The sequence below is a fragment of the Carassius carassius genome, chromosome 23, assembly GCF_963082965.1.
Source record: "Carassius carassius chromosome 23, fCarCar2.1, whole genome shotgun sequence".
NCBI classification, from domain to species: domain Eukaryota; kingdom Metazoa; phylum Chordata; class Actinopteri; order Cypriniformes; family Cyprinidae; genus Carassius; species Carassius carassius.
Genome location: NC_081777.1, coordinates 7,954,433 through 7,982,162, shown reverse-complemented (window position 1 = coordinate 7,982,162; position 27,730 = coordinate 7,954,433). Strand labels below are relative to the sequence as shown.

Here is a 27,730-nt window from a genome sequence, read left to right as displayed (position 1 = left end):
TACTAAGGTCATCCTGAAATCAAGGCATGGTTATGTACCTAAGGTGCTCTTCACTCCATTCAGAGCAAAGGTCATTACACTCTCTCTGTGTGCTTCCTCCCTCTGAAGAAGACAACAATTTATCTCTGCTCTGCCCCCTCAGAGCACCAAGAATCTATATTGAGCGTTCCGCCATGTATAAGCTGTCGGAACAACTCTTTGTCAACATAGGTAACCCCACCAAAGGGCTTCCGGTCTTCCCTATTCTGCTGTTCATCTACTTTATGCCAATATGCCAAGCCTTTCTTCCCAACTTCTGTTAACTAATTAACTAATTTTACTGCTTAATGTTTTCATCCCTAAAATTGTTTTAGAAATGTTTTAGATACATAGTGATGACTTGAAAATTTTGTCTCATTTTTTTGTTCCAGTATACTGGGCTTGGTCGAAGGTTTTGGCATGCTGTGGGTAAGGTAGCAAGTGCAAATGCTGAAATGGATTTCTTAAGCTCCACATGCTTTGATCCAGTCTACAACTTTGACTTTGAGATAGTGGAAGGAGCCACTCAGATGATACGAGAGGTCTAGGGCTGAACAGTACTGCTGCCCCAGGCTTTAAAATTACCAGGGGGCCAGCCGTAGCCTGGGTCAGCTTTTCCACTTATTACAAGTTGGCTAACACATTAAACTATCACTGATGACAGCTCTGCTTCTTGCACTGGCATCAGTAAATATAGGGATAGGTGATAGGTGAATCATAGGAATAGGGAACCTGCAGGCACTCTCCATTAGCCCTGCCTGCCTGGAATTCAGGCCTAACGACACTAAGGTTGTCCTGAAACCAAGGCATGGTTATGTACCTAAGGTGCTCTTCACTCTGTTCAGAGAAAAGGTAATTACACTCTCTCTGTGCTTCCTCCAACTGAAGAGGACAAAGAGTTAACTCTTGCACTGCCCCGTCAGAGCCCTGGGAATCTATATTGAGCTTTCTGGTTATGTATAGGCTGTCGGAACAACTCTTTGTCAGCTTAGGTAACCGCACCAAAGGGCTTCCGGTCACGAAGCTAATACTCTCTAGATGGATAGTAGACTCCATCTTGCTAACGTATTCTTCTTTGGGCCTTCAATGCCCCATTGGAGTATGGGCCCACTTGACTAGAGTTATCGCCTCGTCCTGGGCATGGTCAAGTGGTGTGTCCATAGTGGATACCTGTGAGATGACAAGCTGGGCCTCGCCGTTCACATTCGCAAGGTTCTATTACCTGGAAGTCCTGATCTTGCAGGCCAGGGTCCTCTTTGCTTGAAGTGACACGTGCTACGTAAAAAAAAATCTGACAGAAAGCCCTTGGCCGTATTACACTCAAGCACTCTGGCACTGGTTTACCTGTTAACTCTTGAGCCCTGGGTGTCATTTTAACAGGAGTACTCTTTAATGATTATTCAGGCCGGGTGTGACCGCAAGAAGCTCATCCTGTCTTAGCCTTGGGTTGTTGTTAAGTTCTCTATGGGCATTGGATGCTTTTGGAAGTTTGATACTTTTAGTTGTTCCACTACATTTGCATGGCGTGATTTTACTATGTTCCCATAGTAAGACACAGTATGGAAAGGGAACATACTGGGTTACTAAACGTAACTTCGGTTCCCTGAGATACAGGAACGAGTACTGCATTGCTAGCTGTGCTACAGTATTTAGCTGTACAACTCAGTCGTCGCTTCGGTCGAAGTAACCTGAGAATCCTGTGGTGAACGCCTGCTTAAATAGCCAGTTGCCCCGCCCATACTGGCGGGCTTTGGGAGGCTTTGGTCGTAGGCTCATGCAACTCAGGGTTATGGACATGTGTCTGTGTGTTTTTCCCCTCCATGTGTCTGCCCTGACCCAGTTTTCCTTGTATTTGATTGTCCATTTCGTTTAGGTGTGTCTAGTTAATTAAGCTTGTTACCCCATGTATTTAAATCCTAGTCTGTGCAGTCTGTCTCTGTCAGGTCTACTATGTTGTGTTCGTGTGTTATTCCTCGTTCCTAGTTCCTGAGTTGGATTTACCCCATGTCTTGAATCTAATAAAGACTATTTTGTGTATTCCACAGCTCATGTTCCTTCTGGCAGCGATCGTGACAGTATTTAGTGCAAGTGTTATTTGAGGTTGCCACCTAAATGTGGATGTTCGTTTATATATTTTATAGTTTTTTTGTCTTCTTTGTTATTTATATTATTTTAGTAGCATGACAAATTATTTCAAAGTAGTGTAACATTGAAGATTTACTAATAATGTCTGTGAACCATTAATGGTTCTGTGAATCATTATTTGCTTGGATGTGCAAGTTCCTCATGCATTCTAAACACATAATTTAAATGTTTATTTTTTGCTAGTCATATTTTTAATCTTTGGATGCTACAGTGGCTTGACTAATGCTCCTGCAGTGCATGCTGGGGACTGCAGTGCTACATTGCTTGTTTCATTGTTTCATAAAGCTTAAAGCAAGATTACACATATTCAAATTTCACTCTGTTTCACTCATTTATGACATTTGAAAGGAAGCATGGAACACAGAATTACATTTTATTTCCAAGGTAAACAACTAAATGTGCAATGTGATGATGAGATTACAGGTGCATCTCAATAAATTAGAATGTTGTGGAAAAGTTCATTTATTTCAGTAATTCAAATCAAATTGTAAAACTTGTTTATTAAATAACTCAGTGCACACAGACTGAAGTAGTTTAAGTCTTTGGTTCTTTTAATTGTGATTATTTTGGCTCACATTTAACAAAAACAATGCCTTACCCCAGCCTTCCTTGTGAAGTTTACTCAAATTACTCAAATTCTTGAATCAATTTTGCTTGACAATCCTCATAAGGCTGCGGTTCTCTTGGTTGATTGTGCATTGTTTTCTTCCACACTTTTTCCTTCCATTCAAATTTCTGTTAACATTCTTGGATACAACACTCTGTGACCTCTGTGGCTGGCCTTGCTGCAGCTGATCATATCTCCGTGTAGCTGTTTTTTCTCTAGAATCTTTATCGTACTATCACTCTCTGTTGTTTAAAGTGATAAAATACAACTTAATTCACACCATATTTCTGAAATTATCAATCAATCTTATCAGATTAATTTTGATCATTCACTTTTATTTTATATCCATGAATGCAGTGCACCTGCATCGCGTTAGCACTCGTTAGCTTGTCATTAGCATTTTCATTCAAACCTATCGCTGTTTTCTTTTCTCCTCTCCTCATCAAACAAAGTTCATCAAACAACTGTGGTAAAAAATATTTCATCAAGCACGGTGAGTAATGGCTTCTCTTGCTATTGTTATTTGCACCTCTTGCCACATGTACAGTTTATCTATCTCTGTCGCTGATGAGGGAATCACATGTGATAAATGCAGGGAAATAGTTAGGCTGACAGAGAAGATTTCAGAATTGGAGACATGCATCCAAACTTTAATTGAGGACAGTAAGAATGTTAGGGCTTTAAATACGGCTTTGGATGCATCTAGCTCAGGGATTCCTGTACATTGTTCGGTTCCAGCAACAGAGCCCCTGCAGCAAGGCAACAGGGTGACAGTGAGGCAGCATAGTCGTGGATCAAAACACCGCTCTTCTGTTCCGATCAAAACATTAAACAGGTTCTCCCCACTCAGTGATGCACACACTGAGAAACCTGATGAAAGTGCTCTAGTTATTGGCAATTCTATTGTACGGAACGTGAATATAGAGACACCAGCCACCATAGTCAAATGTTTACCGGGTGCCAGAGCGCCTGACATCTTGGCAAATTTAAAAGTGCTGTCTAATGCTAAACGTAAATACAGTAAGATTGTTATTCATGCCGGTGCAGTCAGAGATCACTAAAATTAACATTAAAGAGGTGTGTGAACTTGCAAGCATGATGTCAGACACTGTAATATGCTCTGTTCCCCTCCCTGTTTACTGTAGTGACGAGATACATTGCAGATTGCCATCACTCAATGGCTGGATGTCTAAGTGGTGCCCCCAGAATAACATAGGTTTCATAGACAATTGGACAAGCTTTTGGGGCAGACGTGACCTGTTGAAAAGAGATGGTCTTCATCCTTCCTGGGGTGGCGCCGCTCTTCTCTCTAGAAATATGGCAAATAGTCTTAGAGTTTATACTTGACTAACTGGGGCCCAGGTCAGGAAGCAGACAAACTGGCTAAACCGACCGTCTACTAGCTGCCTCACGTCACAGAACTATAAAGACTGTGTCTGTTCCCCGAACTAGAAAATACAAAAAACGTCCAAACCAAGTTAAGAGTAACAATTTAATTGAGGTTAAACAAAAAAAAAAAAACAGATGCAATACGGATAAACACATCATAAAGCTTGGCTTATTGAATATCAGATCCCTTTCTACCAAAACACTTTTTGTAAATAATATGATCACTGATCATAATCTAGATGTGCTCTGTTTGACAGAAACCTGGCTAAAACCTGATGATTACATTATTTTAAATAACCCCCCAAGATTACTGTTATAAACATGAGCCGTGTCTAAAAGGCAAAGGGGGAGGTGTTGCTTCAATTTATAACAGCGTTTTCAGGATTTCTCAGAGGGCAGGCTTCAAGTATAACTCATTTGAAGTAATGGTGCTTCATATAACATTATCCAGAGAAACAAATGTTAATGATAAATCCCCTGTGATGTTTGTACTAGCTACTGTATACAGGCCACCAGGGCACCATACAGACTTTATTAAAGAGTTTGGTGATTTTACATCCAAGTTAGTTCTGGCTGCAGATAAAGTTTTAATAGTTGGTGATTTTAATATCCATGTTGATAATGAAAAAGATGCACTGGGACCAGCATTTATAGACATTCTGAACTCTATTGGGGTTAGACAACACGTTTCAGGACCTACTCATTGTCGAAATCATACTCTAGACTTAATACTGTCACATGGAATTGATGTTGATAGTGTTGAAATTATGCAGCCAAGTAATGATATCTCAGATCATTATTTAGTTTTGTGAAAACTTCATATAGCAAAATTTTAAATTCTATTTCTTGTTACAAGTATGGTAGAACCATCACTTCTACCACAAAAGACTGCTTTTTAAGTTATCTTCCTGATGTATCCGAATTCCTTAGCATATCCAAAACCACAGAACAACTTGATGATGTAACAGAAACTATGGACTCTCTATTTTCTAGCATTTTAAATACAAATGCTCCTTTATGCTTAAGGAAGGTTAAGGAAACCAGTCTGACACCATGATATAATAAGCATACTCTCACCCTAAAGAGAGCAGCCTGAAAAATGGAGCACAGCTGGAGGAAAACAAAACTAGAGGTATTTCGTATTGCTTGGTGGGAAAGTAACCTATCCTACAGAAAAGCATTAAAAACTGCTTGATCCGATTACTTTTCTTCTCTTTTAGAAGAAAATAAACATAACCCCAGCTATTTATTCAATACAGTGGCTAAATTAACGAATAAAGCCTCAACAAGTGTTGACATTTCCCAACATCACAGCAGTAATGACTTTTTATTAGAGATAAAATTGTAACCATTCTATAGACAGTGCACTATAGACCCCCTGAGGAACAGTTCCACTCATTCTCTACTATAGGAGAGGAAGAATTGTATAAACTTGTTAAATCATCTAAACCAACAACATGTATGTTAGACCCTATACCATCTAAGCTCCTAAAAGAGGTGCTTTCAGAAGTCATAGATCTGATTATTATTAATTCCTCATTGTCATTAGGATATGTCCCCAAAACCTTCAAACTGGCTGTTATTAAGCCTCTCATCAAAAAAACAAAACTTCACCCCAAAGAACTAGTTATTTATAGACCGATCTTGAATCTCCCTTTTCTGTCCAAGATACTAGAAAAGGTAGTATCCTCACAACTATATTCCTTCTTAGAGAAAAATGGTATCTGTGAGGATTTCCAGTAAGGATTTAGAACGTATCATAGTACTGAGACTGCTCTCCTTAGAGTTACAAATGACCTGCTCTTATCATCTGAGCGTGGTTGTATCTCTCTATTAGTTCTATTGGATCTTAGTGCTGCATTTGACACAATTGACCACAACATTCTTTTGCATAGATCATATCGATCACAAGTGCAGTGTGGAGTACCTCAAGGCTCAGTACTAGGGCCGCTACTCTTCGCGCTTTATATGTTACCCTTGGGATATATCATCAGGAAACATGGTGTTAGCTTTCACTGCTGATGAATGATTCCGTTAAAGGATTTTTAGGCTGCATTAATTAGGTTAACCGGAACCGGAAACACTTCCCATAACACCCTATGTACTTGCTACATCATTAGAAGAATGGCATCTAGGCTAATATTTGTCTATTTCTCTCTAGCCACCAGATCCAGTCTGTATCCAGATCAGAGGGTCACTGCAGTCACCCGGATCCAGTACGTATCCAGACCAGATGGTGGACAGCACCTAGAAAGGACCTCTACTGCCCTGAAAGACAGCGGAGACCAGGACAACTAGAGCCCCAGAGACAGATCCCCTGTAAAGACCTTGTCACAGATGACCACCAGGACAAGACCACAGGAAACAGATGATCCTTCTGCACAATCTGACTTTGCTGCAGCCTGGAATTAAACTGCTGGTTTCGTCTGGTCAGAGGAGAACTGGCCCCCCAACTGAGCCTGGTTTCTCCCAAGGTTTTTTTCTCCATTCTGTCACCGATGGAGTTTCGGTTCCTTGCTGCTGTCATTTCTGGCTTGCTTAGTTGGGGTCACTTCATCTACAGCGATATCGTTGACTTGATTGCAAATAAATGCACAGACATTATTTAAACTGAACAGAGATGACATCACTGAATTCAATTATGAACTGCCTTTAACTGTCATTTTGAATTATTGACACACATCCTAATGAATGTTGTTTTGTTGTTTTGACGCAATGTATTTTGTTTAAAGCCCCATGATTGTGTAGCCTAGTGAACCAAACTGAGGCCATGTCCACACTAATATGTTTTGTTTGAAAATGCATCCTTTTTTCTCTGTTTCGGCTTTCTGTCCACACTGAGGCTGCATTTTTATAAAGGAAAACTGAGCTTTTTGAAAGTGCTCTCCAAAGTGGATAAATTTAAAAAAGGCCGTTTTCGCTTTGTAGTGTGGACTGTGAAAACTGAGGATTTTGAAAACGATGACACATGTTTAGTCATGTGACGAACATTATACCAATAGATATCCGTGTTTATACTGGTATTGTGCACGTTATGTACTATGCATTTTCGCACTATTCCTATAGATGTGTTACTTTGTACTGCATATCACAGTCCTGCAAAGATGAAAGCTAATTTACTTGCGATTGCTATTTGCGACAAAATATGAGGTCAGTTGCATTATAGATCAGACATAAAATCATGAGTGTGTGTGACCTGGACGTATCAGTGAATGGTGAATTGTTTTCATAAATAAAATAAATAAAATTTCCTGTAAGAAAAACTGCATGAAAACGTTTCATGTCTGTTCCATGTGTATCATCTGCAGTGAGCTTTTTTGAGGCTTTACGCATGAACAGAAAGCTAATTTAACGTTTTCTGATTTTTGAGAGACCATATTGAAGGCTCAAGAAACCTTTGCAGGTGTTTTGAGTTTATTAACTGATTGGCATGTCACCATATTTTAATTTGTTGAGAGTGAATTGGTGGGTTTTTGTTAAATGGGAGCCAAAATGATCACAATTAAAAGAAAAAAAGACTTAAATAAATTCAATCCACACAGACTGATTTGAATTACTGAACTAAATGAACTTTTCTATGACATTCTAATTTGTTGAGATGCACCTCTATGTATTAATTATTGAAATAAATTTTTATTATTGTTGTTGTATTTTATTTTATTTTTTGTACGTGTTTTATTTATGAATAATATATTTCTTAAATTGTAAGCAATATTTTCTATTTAGTGAATTGCATTTAACAAGCAGTAAGCTATAAGTAAACATTCGGTCATAGATTTTTTCTATAGGCTGAATTCACAAACTACAATAGATCCACAATACAATGCAGTTTTATCATCCAAGCCTTTCTAAAGCTTAGGTATAAAGTCTAATGCCAGGAGAGGGGTTGGTTAGCAACATGTCTGAAGTCTTTCACCATGAAATCACAATAGAAGCACTGGGGGAAGTGAGAATAGTGTGTCAGGCAAAAGACAGAAATGAAGAGCAGGGAAGGGGGACACCCTGGCCCTTAATATATGCAGCACTATTGTGTGGAGTCAATGCAGCATGCTTAAATGGGGCAAGTTAGGGGAAAAAAACAGTGGAGAGAGGGGAGAATGAAGACAAGGAGGGAAACGCATGCAATATTGGGGTCATGAGGATTTGAGGATATGTGTCTCATGGACATCCATCTTAGCAGGTTACAGGCATGTTTCTGTCTCTTACTTAGCTTAGATGAACCTCTAGAAATATTCACAAAAACAAGAGTCTTAAAACTTGCTATTCAGCTACTGTTATTCAAAAGGCTGCACGCAATGTGGTAAGGAGGCAAATTGCTGACAGCATCTTTGTCTGAGGGTGAAAACCACACCATGTGCATTTCTGATTGCTGATTGGAGTTTGGATCTGTCAAATGATAAAATGCACAAAAATACAAGCTGAAAAAAGCTAGACTGAGACCACAAAAGCAAAAAGGCAGCAGAGGTAAGATAATTACCTGTTTTTTATACCTCTTTTGTGCTCCCATATAATGTGTATTGGTTTAAGAACTCATTGTAAATTCATAAATGCATTATAACAAAAAAATTATAATTTACTTAACTGCATTTGAATACACTGAGCAGGTGAATTGAAGCCACACCCAAATATGTCATTAAAAAAACACAATCAAATATAGTTTAATTGTATAGTTTTATAATTAATAATATTAATACTGTAGATAGAACTGAAAGATAAATGTTCTTAAATAAAAACAATAGCTTTCATAAAACAATGCCTGGCGTAAAATCTTGGTTTCAATTTGTGATATATCTATAGATCTATAATGCTGAAAATATATAGGCCTGCCTTTTAAATCTTTAACAGTAAAATGAACTGAAACTGAAAAATTTACTATTTATTTAAAAAGGTAAAAATCTATGTTTGTGTATATTTACGTGTGCTGCTCTGAATAGGCAAACAGAGTGATGTGTGTATAATAAAACAGCTCACCACATCCGTCTCACGTGTAACCCTTTGCAGGTGTAATGTTTCTTTCTATAACAGTTCAGGTGTTTTAACCAGTGTGGAATGATGTGTGAAGGGATGAGCTCCTGGATTTTGACCCACCAGTGTGTCTTGGTGCTGTTCATCTACTTTATGCCAATATGCCAAGCCTTTCTTCCCAACTTCTGGTCACGCGTACTAACGTTGTCATGGGATTCATACACACACCAGTACATGACAGAACAAGCTATACTGAACATCACAATGGAAACTCTAAGCAAAATGATGGAACATCAACATGATGTTGATAATGACGAGCTGGTAGGTATCATGCCAAATGAATATTTCTAGTTGTTGCTATTTACCGAGTGTTTTCATCTCTAAAAGGGTTTTAGAAATATTTTAGATGCATAGTGATGACTTAAAAATGTAGTCTCACTGATTTGTTTGTTCCAGTATACTGGGCTTGGTCGAGGGTTTTGGCATGCTGTGGGTGAGGTAGCAAGTGCTAACGCAGAAATGGATTTCTTGAGCTCCACATGCTCTGATCCAGTATACCACTTTGACTCTGAGAGAGTGGAAGGAGCCACCCAGATGCTACGAGAGTTCTGGGACCAGACAGTACTGTTGTCCCAGGCTAAAGAGTACCAGGGGGCCAGACGTAGCTTGGGTCAGCTTTTCCACTCGTTACAGGTTGGCTGACACATTATATTTATTATTCTGACGACATTATATTTATTACCCTTTTGAAAAAAACTGCATATGCTGGTTAGGTATGTTCTGAAGCATGGCATCTGGTTTGAGCTGGTTTAAGCTGGTTCTGAGCTGGTTATAAGCTTGCTGTGAGTTAGTCTGAGCAGGAGCTAGTTTATTAGAATCAGCAGATGACCAGATTAAATCAGCTCACGACCAGTTTATAACCAACTAAGGACCAACTTAAAGCAACTCAAACCATACCCAACCAGAATATGCTGTCTTTTTGCAACAGGGTTGATCGGCCAATATTACTCAAGTTGTAATATTATGATATGACAATCACATGTTGTATTAGTCATTAGACGTTTGTAGCATTGTAGTTTTAAAGACATCATATGATGCAATTTCAATTTTCCCTTTTTATTTGGAGTGTTACAAGCTCTTGGTGCATGAAGAAGGTCTGTAAAGTTGCAAAGACTAAAGTCTCAAATTCAAAGAGATATTCTTTATCAAATTTAAGACTTCCACGCCCCCTAAAATGGCTCATTCAAACATGCATACTGTATGCATATGGTTGTAGGACTTTTATAGTCACAGTAACTGGGTGGAGATGGGTCAGCAAGCGGTGTACCTCCACCTTCTGCACCCGGAAGAGCCGTCAGTTCCTGTAGCTTCAGGTGAGTCCCTCACAAAGCATTTTACAAAAAGTCATGAACCACTCATATGTTCACATATGTTTTTGTTGTTTTCAGAGAAAACCCCAACTTGTGCAGGGTGCTACAGATTTAGCTGTTATAATAATCTGCTAGAGGAAATGATTCGTCACACGGAACCGCTGCTGACTACTGGCTATTTCAGCGCTTACCCTGTAAAACCACCAGGTGAAAACAGTGAAAAAAAGTGTCCTGGTCACTTTTCACCCCAAAATGAAGATAGGAAAACAAGATAAAGTAATTATATCTTGCTTAAAGAAAATCCAGCCTAGAAGACATTTTTTTTCTTTGTAAAATTATTTTGTGAAAATTAAGACTATTTCCCATTCCCTTCTTGATTTACTGTAATGCGTTGAAATTTAATTAAATCCTTTTTTTTTTTTTTTTTTTGTACATGGATTCCCTTTACTGCAGTACCTAGAGTAATAAAAAAATTAATATATTTAAAATACATTTATTTCATACTAAATACAGTTCAAATCTATTAACATATTTTCTGACATATCTAAAACTATAATGCAACTTTATGTGGAGTACTACTTGTGCACAATGCACAATGTGTTTTATTGTCACTATTGATGATGAATGTATGATCATTTTTGAATAATATCAGTCTTTAAATGCAAGATACATAAAGTGTACCTACTTTCAACAGTTTCACTTTAGCACAATCAAGTACACGATATGTATTTAATTGGATTTTGGCACTACTTCCTCACAAATAAATTGCATTATGCACAAAGTTCTAGTTATACAGACTTTAAGTATACCAGTTTAGTATACTAAAAGTAAAATTATTTGGTGTTTTTTATTAAGTACATAAATATGTAAATGTAATATACTTAGCATGAAATGAATGTATTTCAAAAACAATTTAATATTTAATATCTATATTTTTCATTATAGGGTACTTTTTATTTTATTACAGTAAAGATCACTGGAACCATTTATTTAAATATTCATAAATTGAGGCATTACCAAAATAAATAAAATAAAATAGTACCAAAATAAAGTTTAAGTTTTAAGATTAAGTAAAAATACTTTACAATTTGCATCATGATAATTGGGGAGGAGATGCTTAATCATCATAAAAATAGTGCCACTTTGCAAAATATCCTCAAATAGTCTTAATTTATTTACTTTTACTATTAAAAAAATAATAATTATATATATATATATATATTATTTTATATATATATATATATATATAAATATATATTGTATTATATTTTATATATATATATATATATATAAATATATATATTATATATATATATAAAATTTTGAATTACCTTGAGTTTGGGGTGAAATATAACCTGGAAATGTTGTTAACAATTTCATGAGATTCACCAATTTATCTGTAAGTCATTATAAGAAGAATCATATCTGCTAAACTAATAAAGATATTCTGAGTTATGATTCATTCTGATGATTAAGTAAGCTTCTTTTAAGAAAACAACATGTTTTGTCTTGTTATTTAAAGGAAAGTGCAGTCACGGCGGGATTCTAGACAGTAGTCGTCACCAGGGAGCTGAGGGGGGAATCAACAAGGACAGCACATCTCCGCTCTTCTCCCCTCATCACTACCTCCATAAAGAAGCTGCCCATCTGGCAACCACAGCAACCCTCAGAGTGCTCCAAGACCTCCGCAATGAGGTGGGGCCCAAAAGCTTCCTCAGGTCAGAGGTCAATTTAATTTAACATCAATACTGCTTACAGTGATCTACACGGAAAGAGTGGAATTCCTGTTTTTACCATGTGTGACACACCTTTTGTTAATATTGAGTGCATGAGAAAATGTTAGCACGTCTGTGCCTTTTTTACCTTCCTGTCTACAGTTTTATTTAAATATTTTGGATGGGCTATTCGTTATTTGCTAATACAGTAACTGAAACACAATTATCCAATGATGAAAAAACGCAAAGGTGATGTAGTCTGTGGAAACCTGTAGGCTCTTCAGTGTCCAGCAGCCACCAGCATTGGTCTTCATCATGGACACAACCGGCAGCATGTTTGAGGAGATCACAGCTGCCCGATTCAGAGCCCTCTCCATCATACAAGCCCGTGAAAAGAGCCAACGCACTAGTCTGCCTGGCACCTTCATTCTAGTGCCTTTTCATGACCCTGGTTAGAATATCATCTTATGCCTACACTGAAATAAAACTTCTCGTTTTATCTATAATGTTTTATGTTTAATTAGTTCTACATTAAGTACAATGATGATATCTCAGGTTTTGGGCCAGTGATGGAGACAGACGACCCTTATCAGTTCATGCAATACATGGAGGATCTGACCGCTCTTGGAGGTGGAGATGAACCAGAGATGTGTCTCTCTGCCATTCAGGTAACCATAACATTTGACATTCTCAATTAACATTGAACACATTGCAGACTTACTATTGATCAAATCAACAGGGAAACCCCTATATTTGTGGACCACTGATAAAAATCATGGGGATGAGCAACATTTTTGTTCCCACCATGTTAATAACTGTGTTCCAGTTCACGGGCTGCATCCTCTGAATGATGCAGACATCGTAAGCTTCACCTTCGAATGTTGAATTGGGCACTGTTAAATGGGATGTTCTAACTAGCTTATAGAGGATTGTTCTTGTAGCCTCGCGATAGCTGCAGTTGACGAGCAGCATTTGTACCAGACATTTTTGAAAGTGATATTCAACTGTCTGAAAACAAAACGGGGCTCCAACCTGTCTAAACTTCTTTACCATGGTTCATTTATGCAGAGGTGGAAAGAGTACAAAAATATTATACTCAAGTAAAAGTACCATTACATTAATGAAATTTTACTTAAGTACAAGTAAAAGTACCAGTCTAAAAATCTACTCAAGTAAAAGTAAAAAGTAGCTCACTTAAAATTTACTCAGAGTAAAAATTACTTAGTTACATTTTAACAGTGGGAGGGAGGCAAAAATGGGACAGGCCAAGAGTGTCAAACTCAGTTCCTGGAGGGCCACAGTCCTGCACAGTTTAGATTTAACCCTAATTAAACACACCTGAATCATTTAGGTTTATTTGAAAACTACATGATATGTGTGCTGGAGCAGGGTTAGAACTAAACTCTGCAGGGCTACGGCCCTCCAGGAACTGAGTTTGACACCCCTGGGATAGGTCTATTAATCTCAAACTAGTTGTTTTTAATTAAAGGAATCAGTTATTTAGAATAATAAAACATTTGGGCTGTTACCAGGCAAATCAGTATCAACAAACTCATCTTTTAATGCAGAGGAAATGCAGAAGATTCATTGGAAGTGGCATTTAGATGTATTACACTGTTTAGTGCAGGACAAGAATGCATTTAACCTGCAGTTACAAATGCATGAATAATGTTTTGATATACAAGACATAAAATGTTGAATACTCATTTGAAATGATAAGAAATTAATTATTTAAAAAAATCAAAAGATACTTTAAATGTGAAATTAAAATGGCCAGTATGTGTCAGCAAGTCACTGTTAATAAGTGAGTCATTGCGATTGAACCGAATCATTTAAACGGTTGATTCATTCAAGAACGAAACTGTCACGTTGGTCAGAGACGCAAAACTGTGATTTGGTGGCTGTGTTTGGAATTATTTTCTGTTGTAGAAATAGAGTTAAAAAAGGCAATATGGTGTCTAAAACGCAAGTCTCTTAATTAACTTGTTTACTGAACTGTTATATATATGTATGTATATATTCATGATTATTTTTGGAGGAAAAGATGGCATTCTTTGTGTGATTTTGATTTAATATATGAAATTATATAAAGATTATATAAATCTTCTGCCCCTATATCTTCAATTTTGTGATCATTCTAAATGCATTTTAGGAGACTGAATCACACAGTGAAAGAACGCACTATAAATGCGCGCGCACATCATTAAAACAAAAATAGCACACTCATCACCACTTTTCTTTTGGCTAATTTGTGCAAAACCTCTTGCTAAAATGTCAAAACTTCATTTTAACCACCAATGCAACGATGCAATTATTTAGCTTACCTCTACATTCTTGCGAAGGGTTGATGTCTTGTCGAGATTTTATAAGCTGCTAGTTTGGTCTTCCTAGGCAAGTACAGTTTACACTGCATAATAGAGCATACATATGGCCAGGGTTCACTTCATTTCCTTCGAGTTCAACTTCAGAATATGACAGGGTTTTGTTTTCAGCGGTGTCTGCACCACTAACGTCTGTTTTGTCCGTCTGCATCTTTCTTGTGATTGTAGCGCCAGTTTGCCCTCCTGTCCATTATTTACTGACGTAGTTTCCAGGGAGCGATTTATTTTTTGTATTTTTATTTTTTTTACTCAGTAATTAATGTGTTTTAAAATGTAGCGAAGTACAATACTTCAAACAAAATATACTTAAGTAAAAGTAAAATTACAGATTTAAAAAATTACTTTAAAAAGTATTAGTACACAAAAAAGCTACTCAATTACAGTAACGCGAGTAAATGTAATTCGTTACTTTCCACCTCTGCATTTATGTATATTAAGCCCTTAAACTATCTATAAAATCTTGATTAGATATCAACATTCAAACTGCTTTAAAGTGTTTTAGACACTAGGACATTAATAGCAGTTATCTGATGTCAGTCGCCATGGGTTTAATACCTCTGACATAAATCCTCCTTTTTGACCAACAGTTGATTTTCTCAAATGCAATTTGTCATTCATTGTGCAATTAAAATTTTCAAACTTTTTGTTGTTGCTCATTAACTACTCCAGTGAAGATCTGAGATTTCCTTACAAACTTGTATCTATGTCCAAAACATTCCCATTTCATACCCCTGGTGAAATTTGGAATTATTGTTTTATTGAATCTGGGAAATTCTCTTAAATGAAATGGAGTGACAAATCTTGTTGCTTTACTGATCAAAATTTCTTTAGACTACTTGTGCCCTACTTCCCATTTCTTTGCCAGAGAACTCTGCATAGTCAGTAATCTATTTATGTCTTTACCACTAGTTGGTTAATAGAATAGCTCTCACTGAGCCAGATCCAGCTCAGATTTAAACTGACTGGTGAATCAAGCTCTCACTCTTGTCAATTAACTTTATTTTCCATTATTAAGATATACAGTAGGCTGGACTGGTACGTATTGAAAGCAGATTCAGAATGTTAGTTTAACAGAGAATACAAACTGCTTAGACCAGTAAATAATTAAAATCAATCAAGTTAATATTATAACTAACAAAATTTGAAGCGTTCTCTGTAGTGATCATTGGAAATGCAACACATGCCCACAAAGTGATGGAAGCTCTTCTGTGCATTAGATCATTTGTTGCACTGGATCATCAGCATGAAGTGGCATTCAAAGTTCTGGTGTTGTTATGTATGGGCACCACTGTCTCTGACCCTCTTCAATATGACTTTTGATTGATCTACCACCATTTTACATGGCAGGATGTTCTCTAGAGTGAAAGTTTCACCCTGCATTGAATAAGTCTGTGTCCATGTTGACGCCTCAGGAGTGTCAACTTCCTCTTTCATGAGGGGAGCTGAAGTGTATGTCTGTATGATCATTGGAAATGCAACACATGTGCCCACAAAGCCACTTCCTCTTCTTTCTTTGCTTCTCTCTGCCACTTGTTGAACAGACTTAATCTTTTTGCCCCCATTTGTCAACGTAGCAGTTCCAGAAGCTGTCTGGTCACATCTATAATTTGAACCTTCAGAGAACCGTATAAATCAAAAATAATCTTGGAAAAACCCCACCCACAATTGTCTTTGAGCAATCAGCTATTTGTTTGATTCCACTTTCATATCTTTCAATGTCTCTAGACTTCATAAATCTCGTCTGGTTGACAACAGCAGTTCCATACTCTATTTTAAGCTCTTCTTTACAGAGAAAGAGCAAGCAGTTTCTTCAATGCAAAATTACAGAAAACAGCTCCTCTAATACAGAATATGGTGTAAAATACAACAAATTATTTGTCTTTCCTGTTTAACTAGAAAATAATATTCCTGTGAGATGTCTCTAATATATGTTCAAATCAAAATTTCTCTTTCAAATTAAAACAGTTTGAATCTGAATTTAGGTCTTATTCAGGCACGTGCACACATAGACATGAAAGGGGGCTTGAGCACCTGCCCTTTTTATTCCTGGAGAGAAAGTGCCCTTTTTTCTGGGATGCTTTTTTTTATTTTTGAAAAATAATATATATTTCTGTTTGCACACAGCTTCCCTGTCAAACAAATATATTTATTGAAATATAGTATCTAAATATCAGGTCAGGAGTTCTGAAGCTCTCCCTCTCCCCCGATTGTTAAACCCGATTGTATTGCTTCCGCTAAAGAAAATAGTCCGCTCCGTCTCTATGGTTAGAGTCCTGTGAGTCCATAGCAACGCTCTGTGTTTTCATGGCAACGGTCTGTTATACTCCGCACAGCGGTCTGTTGGTTATAACAGACCACATTCTACATTGGAATTCAACCAAGCCATGTAATAAAATAAGTTAATAAAATAAGCATATATCACCACCAGGTGATATGCTTTAGGTATTTTGTTTATCCTATTTACCTGCATTTCCCTGTCAATTAGATGCAAATGTGCGCATTTTAACTAGTTGACGCCTAATTTGCATACAGAACGTCCCCAGTTATTGACTTACATCAAGAGTCTTTCCCCCTGAAATTTAGAAATCTAAATTGGTGAGTTTAGAAGAAATCTAACAGATGCAAACAGATGGAGGATACACTCTAAAAAAATTAGTAAATCTGAGTAACTGCATCTGGTACATTAATAAATAAAACTGAGTAGAAATAAGTTAACATTAAGCTTTAAGAATAACAATATTTATAAATTAACTATTTAAGTAATTTAACTTTTTTTATTTCCTCGAAACCTTTATAAAATAGTATTCCATACCACCACAAATACATATATGACATTGGCTTTTATTGAATTTTTACTCAATTATTTTGGTAAGTTTAATTTTAAAGTGTTATGTATTCTGATAACACCAAAATAATTAAAACGATGTACCTTGTGCAAAAATAAACAAATTATTAGTAAAACACGCCCCTCTGTTTGATGCAGTTATTTAGGTTATTCTAAATATGAAGAGTTCAGATGAAAAATCCTCTAAGTGCCATCTGAAATTTCCTTCAAGAATGATCATTTTTATCAAACTTATATATATATATATATATATATATATATATATAAATATATATATATATATATATATTTTTTTTTTTTACTAATTATAAGAAGTGCCCTTTATTTCACTTGAGCCCCTGCCCCTCAAAATGTCTGTGCACGTCCCTGGTCTTATTCAAGCAAAGAGTGATTTGTCATACTAATATTTGGGGTATACCTCTCCTGAATAAAAAGACAGCATTCCACCAAGAAGCTGCTATCATTACCTTCTCAAATTACTTACTACCTACTTTGCAGAAACGAAAGGTTTTACTTGGGAGCAGTCAATCACAACAACCGGAAACTCAAAATAGCACCTTGGTGAATTTAACTAGGGCTGCTCCGATCACGATCGGCCGATCATTAATGCGCAACTCGTCAGTAAAGCCGGTTCTCTAATCAGCGGTAAATTCCATCAGGTGCGTGATGTCACATAGAGCAGCTATTACTACACAGAGCCGTTGTTAACTGAGAAGATGCGCAAATAAACGCTGAAAATGAACGTGGATTTGCGCAGCTTCTCAGTTAACAATGGCTCTGTGTAGTAACAGCCGCTCTATGTGAAATCACGCACCTGATGGAATTTACCGCTGATTAGAGAACCGGCTTTACTGATAACGATCGGCCGATCGTGATCGGAGCAGCCCTAAATTTAACAATAATCACTGCCCTCAAAACACCTTTTTAAATGTGAGTTTTCTTCAAGGATTTGACATCAGAAACCAAATATAAATGTATGTATTTCATTTATAAGCATTTGAAAGGAAATATATGGTGTTTGCCCTGTTATTATTAGAAATAACAGGTTAGCCATCAACTACAGTACTGTGTAAAAGTCTTAAAGGGTTAGTTCACCCAAATATTAAAATTTCATATTCAATATTCAAAATATCATTCATTAATGACTCACCCTCATGTCATTCCAAACCCGTAAGACCGAAGATCTTCGGAACACAGTTTAAGATATTTTATATTTAGTCCAAGAGCTTTCTGTCCCTCCATTGAAAATGTGTGTTGCTGCTGACATGTTATCTTTGTTATTGGGCGTGCCAGAAAACACGTCAGCAGCATCATACGTTAACAGTGCCATGAACACGCTCACAACAGACCCGGAAGAGAAGACAATGTTGAATAAAGTTGTCATTTTTGTTATTTTTGGACCAAAATGTATTTTCGATGCTTCAACAAATTCCAACTGACCATCTGATGTCACATGGACTACTTTGATGATGTTTTTATTACCTTTCTGGACATGGACAGTATACCGTACATACACTTTCAATGGAGGGACAGAAAGCTCTCGGACTAAATCTAAAATGTCTTAAACTGTGTTCCGAAGATGAACGGAGGTCTTATGGGTTTGGAATGACATGAGGGTGAGTCATTAATGACATAATTTTAATATTTGGGTGAACTAACCCTTTAAGCCACTAGTATTTTCACCAAAATAAAAATGGTTTTAAGTCAGTTAAAACATATAAATAACTGACTTAAATCCATTTTTTGTTGGTGAAAATACTAGTGGCCTGAGACTTTTGCACAGTACTGTACATTTATGAATATTTAAAAAAGAAATGAATATGTTTACAATTTCCTCCACAGCAGTGAAGGATCCATGTTGTATCTTTCATGGCCCAGGAGAAAGGCCACATTTAAAAGTATGCAGCCCCTAATTGACACACAGCTTATGTTTAGTAAACTGGGCCTGGAAAAATATAATAAACACTACTTCGCACTAACCATTTCAAATTAAGTAATTTGCCCTAAATTTGATGGTGCTATTTACAGAGAACACTTTTTTTTTTGTATATGCTTTAGCTCAAGTGGTAGACCATAGTGCTAACAATATCATTGTTATGGGTTTAAATGCTATGGAACACATATGGGTGAGATAAATAAATTATACTACAGTGATGTACATTCTAAGTATGTCTCTCTCTGTGTGTCTTATGTGCGTGAATGGGTCTGTGGGGCAGATGGCTCTGACCCATAGCCCTCCACTGTCAGAGATATTTGTATTCACAGACGCTTCCCCTAAAGACCATCATTTGCAGCGTGCAGTCCAGGCGCTCATACTGGAGAAGCAAACAAAGGTAAACCAGAAACACACACTGTTTAAAACATTCAATAGTTAGGGTATTTTGTTGGTAGCTTAGAGGCAAGCTAACATCAAACTCTATTGACTCTCCTGGGCAGAGAGCTATAAATGTGAAGCATATTCCAGATCAGTTACTAATAATGTTCCATTTCAGCTATGATGCTACTTCAGAAAGCTGTTGCCTATAGCAGCAGTTCTCAATTCCAGTCCTCGCGACCCCCTGCTCTGCACATTTTGTATGTTTCTCTTTGTTAACACACCTGATTCAGATAATCAGCTTGTTAGAAGTGAGCTCCGTGCGTGAACTGTGTTCCCATTGACATGGTCCCTACACAGTGTTCACTTCAGAACATTAATTTACGGATTTGCAATGCACAACATCTTCACACACGGATAAGTGTGACATCAGATACCTCGGTAAATAAATACAATTTAATTTTATGTCTCGCACACTTCAGTGCACTTTGAATGGATCATATATGTTCTCTTCAAACTGGAATCATGGCGGAATATCCTTTGATGGCTAATTCGCAAGGCACTTACATTCGAATAGAACAAACGTCTGAAGCGATAAGACAGACATACAAAATGTGCAGAGCAGGGGGTTGCGAGGACTGGAATTGAGAATCGCTGGCCTACAATATGTAGGCAAGGCAACATAAAAATTTGTAGGGGAGACCAAACGTACAATTTTCCCAGGACATGTCCTGGCCAGGATTTCTATTTTGCCTAAAATATCCAGGTTTTGGCTTTGGTTTCCTGTTTTCATACTTAATGAAGGTAATGATCATTTGACCAATAACATGCAGACATTGTACATAATCGACCAATCGTGGAGCGTGAGAAGGTAGGCTCTACAGAGAATGGTCAAAGTAATGCAAATACATGTAAAGTCGTGGCCAAAAGTTTTGAGAATTACATAAATATTAGTTTTCAAAAACTAATAAAAATAAACTGCTTTTAGATCTTTGTTTCAGTTGTTTCTGTGATGTACTGAAATATAATTACAAGCACTTCTTACGTTTCAAAGGCTTTTATCGACAATTACATGACATTTATTCAAAGAGTCAGTATTTGCAGTGTTGGCCCTTCTTTTTCAGGACCTCTGCAATTCGACTGGGCATGCTCTCAATCAACTTCTGGGCCAAATCCTGACTGATAGCAACCCATTCTTTCATAATCACTTCTTGGAGTTTGTCAGAATTAGTGGGTTTTTGTCTGTCCACCCGCCTCTTGAGGATTGACCACAAGTTATCAATGGGATTAAGATCTGGGGAGTTTCCAGGCCATGGACCCAAAATGTCAACATTCTGGTCCCCGAGCTTCTTAGTTATCACTTTTGCCTTATGGCACGGTGCTCCATCGTGCTGGAAAATGCATTGTTCTTCACCAAACTGTTGTTGGATTGTTGGAAGAAGTTGCTGTTGGAGGGTGTTTTGGTACCATTCTTTATTCATGGCTGTGTTTTTGGGCAGAATTGTGAGTGAGCCCACTCCCTTGGATGAGAAGCAACCCCACACATGAATGGTGTCAGGATGCTTTACTGTTGGCATGACACAGGACTGATGGTAGCGCTCACCTTTTCTTCTCCGGACAAGCCTTTTTCCAGATGCCCCAAACAATTGGAAAGGGGCTTCATCGGAGAATATGACTTTGCCCCAGTCCTCAGCAGTCCATTCACTATACTTTCTGCAGAAGATCAATCTGTCCCTGATGTTTTTTTTGGAGAGAAGTGGCTTCTTTGCTGACCTTCTTAACACCAGGTCATCTTCCAAAAGTCTTCGCCTCACTGTGCGTGCAGATGTGCTCACACCTGCCTGCTGCCATTCCTGAGCAAGCTCTGCACTGGTTGCACTCTGATCCCGCAGCTGAATCCTCTTTAGGAGACGATCCTGGCGCTTGCAGGACTTTCTTGGACTCCCTGAAGCCTTCTTTACAAGAACTGAACCTCTTTCCTTGAAGTTCTTGATGATCCTATAAATTGTTGATTTAGGTGCAATCTTAGTAGCCACAATATCCTTGCCTGTGAAGCCATTTTTATGCAACGCAATGATGGCTGCACGCTTTTCTTTGCAGGTCACTATGGTTAACAATGGAAGAACAATGATTTCAAGCATCACCCTCCTTTTAACATGTTAAGTCTGCCATTCTAACCCAATCAGCCTGAAATAATGATCTCCAGCCTTATGCTCGTCAACATTCTCACCTGAGTTAACAAGACGATTACTGAAATGATCTCAGCAGATCCTTTAATGACAGCAATGAAATGCAGTGGAAAGGTTTTTTTGGGATTAAGTTAATTTTCATGGCAAAGAAAGACTATGCAATTCATCTGATCACTCTTAATAACATTCTGGAGTATATGCAAATTGCTATTATAAAAACTTAAGCAGCAACTTTTTCCAATTTCAAATATTTATGTAATTCTCAAAACTTTTGGCCACGACTGTATATATTAATGTTTGACTTGAAGCAGCACTGAACATGGGTGTATGACATCAAAGTACTGTGAGAGCGATTCAAAAGCACAAGAAGCCGTCTGCTGTCTAGAGCTCTCACGGTACTTTGTCAAACAACAATTGGTCTGCGCATCACAAACAAAACCAAAACGTGGATATTTTAAATTCTGGCCATGACATGTCCTGGGAAAATGGCACGTTTGGTCACCCTAGGTTTTGAAACAGAGGCATTGTTTTCATGCATCTAATTTTGGTACGTGCTAGGTCAACTTTTTGCTTACTGAAGATCTAAGTCTCACAGGAAGAGGAAAAGGGTTGAGAAAAAGGAAAAGAAGAGAATCTTTATCTCCTGGTAGATTCTCTGTGTATTCTACTCTTTCTTCATTGTCTGGAGGAATGACTATCTTCACTACAAAAACAGACATCCGCGATGTGTCAGCCATTGTAGAAGACACTACCACCTCCAGCAAGGTAGAGTCAATTGGAAATACAAGAGGAACAAAAGACCTGTTTTAAGAATTAAAGGTTTACTTCCAGAATAAAAAAAAATTTACTGATAATGTAATCACCAAAGATGTTCATATCTTTCTTTCTTTAGTCAAAAAGAAATGAAGGTTTTCTAGGAAAGCATGCAGGAGTTTTATTCTTATAATGGACTTCAATATGGATCAATGGGTTGAAGGTCCAAACTGCAGTTTCAATGCATCTTCGAAGGGCTCTACACAATCCTAGCTGAAGAATAAGTGTCTTATTTGGTGAAGCAATTGGTCGTTTTCTAAAAAAAATAAAAATGTATATACTTTTTAAGCACAAATGCTCATCTTGCACTAGCTCTGCGATGTGCATGCGCAGCTTCACACATTATGTAATCACGTTGGAATGGTCATGCGTGGTTAGTTCTTCGTCTGTGTACATGCTTCAAAAAGGTAGGGTAAGGCGAAAAAGTCCATCTCATTTTCTCCTGCAACTTCAAAATCGTCCGACATCATTGTTTTACTTTTTTTGTAAAGGCCGTTCAACTTCCTTTGCATGTTCGATTTTGTATACACTGGGTCGGTACTTCCAGCTACACTACGCGTGAACTTTCCAACGTGATTATATAATGTGTGAGGTCCACATTTGTGGTTAATTATTTTTTTTCTTTTCTTAGAAATGACTATTTGTTTAGCTAGATAAGACCTTTATGCCTTGGCTAGGATCATTTAGAGACCTTTGAAGCTGAATTGAAACAGCAGTTTGGACCTTCAACCTGTTGACTCCCTTTGAAGTCCACTATATGGAGAAAAATCCTGGAATGTTTTCAGCAAAAACGTTTTTTTTTTTTTTTTTTTTTTTTGACTGAAGAATGAAAGGCATGAACATCTTGGATGACATCGGGATGAGTAAATTATCAGGGTATTTTTATTCTGGAAGTGAGCTAATTATTTAATAACAGTCTTGTCAGGATTGTGAATGCATGATTCTGCATAACCATGTTTATTTCTCTAAATAGGTGACTCTGCTTCATGCAGAGAGTGAATCAAATTCATCAAACTCCTTCAGAGTGGACAAAGCTGTGACAAAAGTGATGCTGCACATCATTGGTCAGCTTACACATTGCGAGCTTGTCAGTCCCTCAGGTACCCATACTTACACAGAGAACTTTAAGCATACAATCTATCAACGTACCTAAGCACAACACAGTCTGCTTTCCTCACCACTAGTTCTTTGATGTCCACTTTCAGTAGTGTGTCACAACCTTAATAGCCATACAAAAATGCTCAAATCTTTATGTACGTTGGTGGTGGAATGATCTTTGTAACCTCAAACAGCATAGTCCTTTCTCTAATGTCATAAAAAAGACGGAAATATCCCTTAACCGCTTGACTCTCAACAGTTAATTCATTTAACAAAAATTTTATTCTATGTCTGCTCTCACTGTACCACCTACTGTAATCTCTGTACAGTCTCACACCTTTTTGAGCAACTGTGGCACTTCATAATCTGGCACTTCACATTACAGTCTCCCCAGGGTGAATCACTTAATGTACATTGTAGATTTCCTAATTTTGTAAGATCCTATCTTTATTTCTCAGGTGTTCAACAATCTCTTCCTGGTACTGACAGTCCTCTGGCAGTGCTACACTCGTCTAAGGGTCTAAATAGAATAAACCTGCTGCCTCCGATAGAGATAGGTATATGGCAGCTCACAGTTAAAACCATTGGGCCAATGACATTCAACGTACTAGGTGAAAATGCTTGCAAAAGCATCCAGTCTTAATATAGTTAAATGATTAAGTTAGTAATAAAACTATGTTACAGCCATGTGTTTAACCCTTTAGGTGACAGCAGCTTGGACTTCCTGTACTATTTTGCAAGAGAAGCAAATGAGACACATCCAGGACTGAGGAAAGTGGAGGGCAGCCCTATAGCAGGTCTTTCTCATTGTTCTTTGAACCATTTGAGTGATACTTAATACATTTTTTATACACGATTGATGATTATGTGAGTTCTTACCACCACAATTCTTCATAGGAGTCCCAGTGTTTTTAGTGGTTGCTGTGACAGGCATGTCACCCAATGAGGAGGCCTCATTCAGTCACGTGACCCTGTTGGGGCCTAATGGGGAGAGCCTGCAGAAGGTATTGCTAAACTCCACATCTTCTCATTTGTCTGAAGTGGAGCTAGTGGGGTACATGGACTCAGTTCCCAGGATGCCATTCAGCATGCGTCTCTCTGGAAATGATAGAAGGGGAAATTTGCTCGAAAGAGTTTCCACTGAGATGATTCAACCGACACATGTACAGATACAAGTATGAATGGAATAAATTAAAAAAATTATGTGCTGTCAAAGTATAAATAAGCTAATGAAAAGTGCCCTTCATCCCTAGGTGCATTCAGCTCCACAGCTTCTTCCTGGTCACAGCTCAACTGTGGTTTTTGAGATTTTTAATCATGGCCCCAGCCGTTACTTCAGACTTTCAGCAAAGGATGACCAGGGGTATCTTTCCCACCCTGACCAACAAAGGTGAGAACAGTAAAAGGAGAGCTAAATGACACACATACACCAGCATTTAGTCCTACTAATTGTATATAAAACATGTCTGCTCACCGATTGAACATTTATCAGTTCAAGACTGATACACTTTTATATTTCAGCCAGAAGGGGGCTAAATGCTAATCACTGATATTATTATATTTTTAGCCTGTTTATTGGTGAAAGGGGCTCTGTGAAGAGGGAGGTTGAACTAAGAACTCCTCATACTGCCCAGCCAGGGACAGCCATCACCCTGACTCTGAATGTTCATGCAGAAGACCTACCAGACTCAAATTATGCTGTTGTACATCTGGCAGTGATACTAGAGGTAAGAACCATCAAATGTCTCTTTGTGTGTGTTTGTGTACCTGGTATTTATCACGTTATGGAGACCAAATGTCCCCACAAAGACAGTAATACCATTCAATTTTTACCTTGTGGGGACATTTTTAGGCCCGTGAGAAAACAAGCTCATAAATCATCAGCAATCAAGTTTTTTGAAAATCTAAAAATGCAGAAAGTGTCCTGTGAGATGTAGGTTTAGGTGTAAGGTTGGTGTAGGGCAGTGATCCTTAAATCTGGCTCACGAGATCCACTTTCCTACAGAGTTTAGCTCCAACCCTAATCATACAAACCTACCTGTGATTTTCTAATGATCCAGAAGACACTGATTAGCAAATTCAGGTGTGTTTGATTAGGGTTAGAGCTAAACTCTGCAGGAAAGTGGATCTCACAAGCCAGATTTGAGGATGGTGTAGGGCAATAGAAAAAACAGTTTGTACAGTAAAAGAAAAAACATTACACCTATGGAATATCTCCATACAACATGGAAACACACCGTGGTTGGCGGGGGAGCACACACCAGAACTTTGTATGGGGTTTAAGTGTGACTTAATTTATAGGTTTACTGTCTCATATGTGGATAAGACATTATAAATGTTTACATGTGGTCATGTAACAATTCCAGGAGCCTGATAAAATGCCTCCGGGATGTTCTTCCCTGCACGTGGAGTCCTCCTGCCCCTCTCTGTGCTCTCAGAGCAGATGGAAAGTCTCATTTGTAGCAAAAGACAGAGGTCACTCTGGACTGGCATCCATACAGCTGGCAAAAGGAGAAGGCACTCTCATTCTGTCCGAAGTGTCTATGCAGAGACATGAAGAACATTTCCCACAACATCATGAAGAGTCCACAGGAGGAGTCCATCTTCCATTAATACAGCCACAAATGGACACCTCAGAACAGCACTTTGGAACAGAATCTGAACAAAGGCTGGACGTGGTCCAGTTATTGAAGGGGGATCATCCAGTGAACATCAGTGAATGGACTAAGGGGAAACCCATAATGATGCATTATTCCTCAAGCTGCTGTGCCCCTCATGCAGAGATAGTGCTGTGGGATAGAGCGGGGAATATGAGGCACTGTCATCTCAAAGCCAGTCAGGAAAGGGCATTACGAGAAAAGAACAAGGCGCACAGTGGGGAATCTACTTCATGGCTAGTTCTCATGTTGTGGGGCCACTTAACACTGAGCTTTATCTGTGACCACAAATGAAATTTGTTAAGTTACTCTTATTATGCAATTCTGTGTTGACACACATTACTAGTCTTTAGTACCTAGAATGCTTAAAAAGGGATAGTTCATCCTAAAATAAAAATTATGTCATTAATTACTCAACCTCATGTTGTTCCAAATCCATAAGATCTTTGTTCTTCTTCATCCATGTCCAATGTCTGCTCTATATTCTCCTTTAAGTAATGACTGATAAAAAAAAAAATTTTTTTACTCTTTTAAACCAAAGCTGAGCTGTATCATACTCTTTCACTCACAAGCACTTGTCAATGTGAGCGTCTGTTGTTGTTGTAATCTCCGCTATTTTGTTGTTGTTGTTGTTCTGTCTTTTTAGTTTAGTTTTCTACTGTTAAACAATGGCCCAGGACAGTGTTGCCATGCTGTGGAATAACTGATTACTGCAAAATAACTTCAGTGTGCATGTGCGACCTCCGCGTACAAAGTATCTGCTCTTACAAAAGTCAGGTGGTGTGCCTACAGTATGCATGTACTATTCTGATGATGGAATTCCCGTTCCAAACACTGTATGCTGTCCATTATGTAAGCGTAAAAAGTTAAGTATACTTTGGGCTTAAGGTTTAGTCCATTGATGTCACATGACTATTTTAACAATGTCCACCTTTCTTGGCCTTGAACATGGGAGTTGTATTCCTGTCTATGCAGGATCAGAAAGCTCTCAGATGTTATCAAAAATATCTTAATCTGTGTTCTGATGATGAACAAAGATTATAAGCATGTAGAACAATAGAATGGTAATTATTGAAAACTTTTATTTTTGGGTGTACTATCCATTTAAATACTAGGACACAGAAAAACAAGAAATGTTACTCAGGGAATGTATATTCTGTGAATGTTCAGGATATTTTTATTATTGTGTCAGAATTTTTGAACAAACAAAAACTTACAAGTAAA

General features: G+C 37.7%; 1 protein-coding gene across 1 annotated transcript; it reads left to right on the top strand.

Annotated features, from left to right (window-relative positions):
• The first annotated feature begins 9,129 nt into the window (after positions 1-9,129).
• Positions 9,130-27,429, top strand: vwa7 (von Willebrand factor A domain containing 7). The gene is made up of 16 exons (XM_059506142.1): positions 9,130-9,445; positions 9,581-9,817; positions 10,401-10,497; positions 10,573-10,701; positions 12,017-12,212; positions 12,485-12,660; positions 12,765-12,877; positions 19,652-19,768; positions 22,497-22,703; positions 23,725-23,851; positions 24,308-24,460; positions 24,554-24,646; positions 24,747-25,024; positions 25,103-25,239; positions 25,417-25,576; positions 26,216-27,429. Exons 1-16 carry the CDS (start codon positions 9,209-9,211, stop codon positions 26,798-26,800), a joined length of 3,042 nt encoding a protein of 1,013 aa, XP_059362125.1. The 5' UTR covers positions 9,130-9,208; the 3' UTR covers positions 26,801-27,429.
• The last annotated feature ends 301 nt before the right edge of the window (positions 27,430-27,730 follow it).

Coding starts and splice junctions, on each gene's coding strand:
- vwa7 (XM_059506142.1), top strand. CDS start 9,209: ATGATGTGTGAAGGGATGAGCTCCTGGATTTTGACCCACCAGTGTGTC. Junction 12,661..12,764: donor AGTGCCTTTTCATGACCCTG/GTTAGAATATCA, acceptor ATGATATCTCAG/GTTTTGGGCCAGTGATGGAG. Junction 24,461..24,553: donor AATGACATTCAACGTACTAG/GTGAAAATGCTT, acceptor TTAACCCTTTAG/GTGACAGCAGCTTGGACTTC.